The sequence below is a fragment of the Amblyomma maculatum genome, chromosome 1, assembly GCF_055883805.1.
Source record: "Amblyomma maculatum isolate TAMU_Amacu chromosome 1, ASM5588380v1, whole genome shotgun sequence".
Lineage (NCBI taxonomy): Eukaryota > Metazoa > Arthropoda > Arachnida > Ixodida > Ixodidae > Amblyomma > Amblyomma maculatum.
The window spans coordinates 47,013,025-47,018,793 of NC_139344.1; the positions used below are offsets into that span (position 1 = coordinate 47,013,025).

A 5,769-nucleotide genomic window follows, 5' to 3' on the forward strand; every position below is an offset into this window, starting at 1 on the left:
AGGGCGCAAATGTGCTGAGGTCTTCTTTTGGGTAATACTGTGCATGGCCGAGGACAGCGTGGCTTAATTTTTTTTATTCATTCGTACGTACAAATGACAAAATATGACGACACAGGGTTGAAAGCGCACTCATATTTCCAGCATTGCATAAACATGGCCTAGTAATTTACCAACTTATACGAGTGGACCAGCCCAGAATAATGATAGAGAGTGAAACGATAGCTGGGTGCCGTCAGTAAAAAAATTCATTTTAGCTATGCTGAATTATTTTTCTTTGTCTCGGGCTTGAGCGCGCATTCTCAACACTTGCGCGATTCTGCCATGACTCTCAACACAGCGCCTACAGAATCGAGGGCCTCTGAAAAGTCGACATGAAGAAACGGTGATTAATCGCTTAAATAGGAGGCAATGTACAAAAGAAACCAGAACAACGTAACTTCACCGTGTTCACTACGCAGGTCACAGGACGGCGACTGCGCTTCAGTCGAGGGATGCCACAGACGGGCGCATCTATCGTAGAGCAGATCGTGAGGCCTGCAGGAAGACCAAAGATCCGCGACGGTACCCAAAGGCGAAGACAAAGGAGCACAGTGCACTTCCCTCTCCAGGAGCCAGCTCACACGCTAAGATTGGAGGCCAGTCGCCGGCACTGTCCACCGTCCGACGGCGAGGTATGTACTATATAGTGTCTATAGAATTGAAAAGTGTGCTGTCTGCCGCCGGCGGGCTTGTCGTCTCAGCGATGACCGCTCCGCGGGCGATATGGCAGGGGGCTGTGTGTACCAGGAGCGCAATGAGTGCCAAGTAAACAGCTCTATGAACCGTCTGTGCCACAGCTAGCTCTTCGGACCCTGAAGGCGCGCAACAATAAATTGTGTAGATTTAGCTCCCACACGCTTGATGCATTAAACCGATTCTGTGCATGAATAAAAGAAATAGTTCCGTATAAAAGCGGCCGTCATCGGGGCAATTTGTATAAGCGGCAAATATGACAGCCATTGCAGCCGATTTCCTGAACGTATTGAGTACTATATTTCTAGAACGTTAACGGCCGATCCAATGACGAATGCTCTAATATATTTCTATGAACACAAGTATTATTGGATGTGTCATTTTAAGCAGGCTACACTGACGTCCATCATTGATGCTTGCTCGCACTAAAAACACAACGGAGGGTGTTTTAAGCCAGGCTAGCACGAATGTTTTGCCGATTCATTTTTCTTTTTCCGAAAGTGGTAGCCAGTGTCCCATCCACCATTTATTCATCAGCTATGGTTGGTGTGTTTTTTTTTTTAGTTTCGTTACAATCTTCACCGTTTATTGTGAATTTTATTGTATATATTGGATGAATGATTTTTTATTCTTATTCTTGTTGTATTTAATGTTTTTTTTTTACCCTTACTTTTCTTATTAATGAGACAGAATGTTTTTGATCACCCTATAACAATGACCCACGAGCGATGTAGGTATATGCATAAATGAATAAAAAAAATACTAGGAATAACAACTAAACAAATAAGCAAGTAAATAAATAAAACCACGAAGAAATGGTAACGACGCTCCTGGACGGCTGCAACGGTTCAGTGTTTGTGTACGATGCTACCGGTGCAGGCACGACGTTCACAATGCTCGGCACGGAACACTGGCCTGGCGTTGTGTCCCTCATCTTGAGCCACTTGCACGAGTGCGTGGATCAGCTGAGCTCCGAGGGCCAGTCTAGCGACGTTGCCGTGGCCTACCTCGAGGTGTACAATGAGGTGGTGCGCGACCTGCTCTCTGCCGGTGGAGCACCGATCGATGTGCGCGACGACCCCGCCAAGGGCATCGCCATCTCAAACCTCTCCATCCACAAGGTGAAAGAGGCTGATAATCTTCTAGACCTGCTGCCGAAAAGAAACGAGAATCCAACTCAGCACGCCACTGAAGCCAGTGCTCAATCGTCACGGTCACGTGCCATCTTCCAGATGTATGTGACGCAGAACGAGACTGTGACAGGCGCCAGCGAGGGCACCCGCGCTTCAAAGATGCGCTTCATCAATCTTGCCGGCTCAGAGCGCTCTGCCACGCGGTCAACAGGAAAATTGGGGCTAGGCTGCACGAGGGCACTGAGAAAAAAGCTGTCCATCCTGGCTCTCGGCAATCCAAGACTGGGATGCAGCGTGTTCCCTACCGGGGCTCGAAGCCGACGCATATATAAAACACTCAGACTGCAAAATGTTGGAGACACTGGTAATCGTCGCTGTGACGCTGTCGAAGCTCAGCTACACCGACACAACACGCTCAAGTATGCTGAGCGTGCGATGAAGATCAAGCTGCAGACCAAAAAGAACATCCTGAATGTGTACGTGCACATGTCGATTTACAACGCACTCATTTAAAAGCACTAGCAGAAGGTCGACTGCCTCCGGAAGAAGGTCGGCAGCGCAGAAACGGAAAAGGCAGTGCTGGCGGCCAAGGTGCAGGCGCTCGAAAGGAGCCTGGAGTTGGGCAAGAGCGACGCCTTGCCGCCCCGTGGCTCTCCGGTAACCCGCAGCACTAAGAAAACGAGACAGGCTACGCCCGTCATGTTGTTCTAGAGAAGATGTCCTATGACATTGAGATGTTTTAATGAATCGCGGCGGGCCTATCGCGAGCGCTCCTGCCCGCGCCACCACCCGATTCTTTCTCATCGGTAACAATATGAGCATGCAGTTGTATGCAAAACGAAATAGATCAGCGAAATCTTATGCAAATGCACGAAACTACATAAAGTACGACTTTAAAAACCAGCAGGATAAAATAATCTTGACTTATGTGAATATAAATGAATAGTTCCAGCATATGGTTTCCATTGGTTTATGGGCGGTTTACTTCCCAAAGTATCCCAGGCTATGAGAGACACCGTAGTGAAGAGCTCTGTAAATTTTTACCGCCTGGGGTTCTTTAACATGCACTGACATCACACTGCACACGGGCGCCTTGCTTTTCGCCTCCATCGAAAAGCGGCCGCCGCGGCCGGGAATCGATCCCGCGTTCTTGGGCGCTGTAGTCAAGCGCCTTAAACGCAGCACCACCACGGTGGGGCAGTTCTAGCTTATGGTACGAACATATAAATCCCTGCAGAATTATATGAAAATGTTACTGAACTAGGAGCACATGAATGATTTAAAGTGCTAAATTTGAAATCATGCAAGACACAGGCAGAGGCAATAAATAGAGCCCTCAAACACGAATATTTTCATCTCAGTTTCAGGTGCTTTATCTGCTCTGCTTTGTAGTTCTGCTCTTGGTTTAATGACCTCAAATAAAAACGGAATCGCACAAGGACGTAAACTTCGCTATGCGAAGCGTCATTTCTGTCATGGGTAGGACATCCAAGCTTGGAAATCTCTGTGCAAAATCATCGCAAATTCAAGCATGTGCTGCTTGCAATATTTTCCCCAAACTGAAAAAAAAAAAGAAAAAAAAAAGTTGTGAAAGGCCCTTCCGGCGTATTTACGAGCTAAGCTCCGAAGACGGATAAAGAAGGCCCCCGCGGTCGAAGTTAGGCGTGATTCTGTCTCCGCAACGGTACGGTCCCACAACTTATCTCCTCACTGGTTGCCTCTGAGCCGGTTAAACGACGACTGTTACCGAAAGGTGTCCCTGAACCCTACCTAAAACATGCACTCACTGAAAGTACCAAATAATTACGGTGACATTATTTGAATAGTGTTACCGTTGTGATGCCGTCACCTCGTGATTGTGTTCACGGTTGGTTTTTGCGGCTGTTAAGAATTAAAAACATCACATAATACAACCTAAAGGGGAACAGCCCCTCGGAAGGATCTTAGTCGCTTATTTTACGTTGCGTTAAAAAAAAATATACGCTTAATGGATTCCAACTGATGTTTTGTTCGTAACGTGCTCAGATAAGCACTGGCAATCCATTGCGCCGTAGCAACGAATGCAACAAGCTTTAAATACGCTCTTGTTTATTTTTACAATATTTGCGCTGTCACCAGGTGACGCTGCTCAGAGGACCCTATCGTTGAGAGAACGGAATCTCGCCAAAGGCGTAGAAGAATTAACCAGTCGTGGCGCTCCAAGAAAACGCACAACTAAACACAATAGATGAACTTGTGCAGCAACGACGTGAAGCACGCAAGCTTAAGGCCACACTCTCTCACGCAACGTGCGCTCTGAAGGCTTATGCTTCGAAACATTCAATACTACCACCGCCACTGCCAGTTCTTCCTCCTTGGCGTTTTGTACAGCTGAGCGATAACAAGCCAACTGATTTACGCCGACCAAGAACACAGGAAACGGCGTCGTCACTTCGCGACCGAATTATGGAACAAGACGCCCGCTTGCCACATGGTTCCATTATAATTTACGTCGACGCAAGCATCAAAGCCTGTGAAGTGATAACAGCGGTTTACTGTCCTAGCAAATCTTCATTGAACAAGACGTCAACGTTTCAATTACCGGAACCTCCATCTTCTTTTTGTGCGGAACTGCTTGCAGTGCAAGAGGCGCTTCGCTCTGTGACCGCCATTCCCATGCTTCCCACGGCCCGTATTATCATACGTACAGATGCCCTCCGGGTGACAAAGCTACTTAGACGAGTTAGTAGTAGCCCGGAAATCTGCCAGAACATACACAGTCTAGCGGCTCGCATACCAAATCCAATTCGTATTGAATGGACCCCGCGTGACCTTTTAAGTGCTCAAAGCCAAGTAGATTCCGCGACCCGCCTTTCAAACTCAACATCGACATCGCCAAACCTCATAAAATTGGACAATGCCACCCTGCTTTTAACAAGAAAGGAGCACCTCCGGCGCCGAACACGTGCTCTTATACCTCCGTGTACGGTAAGCCTCCCCCGCGGTCTAACCCGTGCAGAGGAGGTGGCGCTTCCGAGGATTAGAGTTGGGGGGGGGCCCTAACACCAGCAGTGATCCGAAAGTGGCCACAATTTCGGTACTTATATCCACACCCTGGGTGCCCCATCTGCAAGTCAAGAAATATAGAAGCTGACATCCATCACCTACTGTGGGATTGTCCAGCGTTGAAGCCAACGCGGATCCGGCACCTGGTGGCAGCTGGCCTCTCCCCCCATAATCCGCAGTCATATGCTGTTTGGACACTGGGACCGCATCATCGTTCACTCCTCGATTTCATTGCATCAGCCAACCTTTTTTCATTTATTTGACCACACCCTTCATCCATCATAACATTCCTTTTATGCCCTGAGGCAATAAACTTCGCAAAAAAAAAAAATCATTTTCTTTTTTTTTGTGCCGGGCAGATTTACTCGAAATCTGATAAGCAGACTACTGCATTTTAATTTGTGCATGATCTTTCCAAGCACATATACTGCAACATAAGCATCACGGCTGCGAAAACTGTGCCTAGTGACGTACTTATCTGGAGGAAGGGCATTAAAAGTAGCATCGACGTCATCTAGCCTTCCGTCGTCAACCAAGAAGTGAAGCTCATCAATCGGTTTTGAGTGAAGCAGAATGGGTTCCTCGCTTGTACGGCTCACGTAATTCCCCCACCGCACGGAGAGAGAGAGTATTTCGAGAAGAGAAGGGCTCGAATGGGAAAGACAGTGGAAGGAGCGCGCAAGGAGAAAAAAAAAGACAGCGTTCAGGAAGGGTGGCGGGTGAAAGCCAAACAACACAGACTGGAACTGTTCCTGTGCTCTTTGCAGACATGTGTTTTTCTTCTTGGCCAATAATCAATAACGTGCCATAAGCGATGCAACGGAATCGATGCATTACAAGAGCCGCAGAATCAGACGCC

At 47.7% G+C, this 5,769-nt stretch overlaps 1 protein-coding gene across 1 annotated transcript; it reads left to right on the forward strand.

The window, feature by feature from the left end:
- Positions 1 to 1,547: 1,547 nt before the first annotated feature.
- On the forward strand, positions 1,548 to 2,378 carry LOC146202290 (kinesin-like protein KIF18B). Its single transcript, XM_084600715.1, has one exon. The coding sequence runs from the start codon at positions 1,548 to 1,550 to the stop codon at positions 2,376 to 2,378; it is 831 nt and encodes a 276-aa protein (XP_084456841.1).
- The last annotated feature ends 3,391 nt before the right edge of the window (positions 2,379 to 5,769 follow it).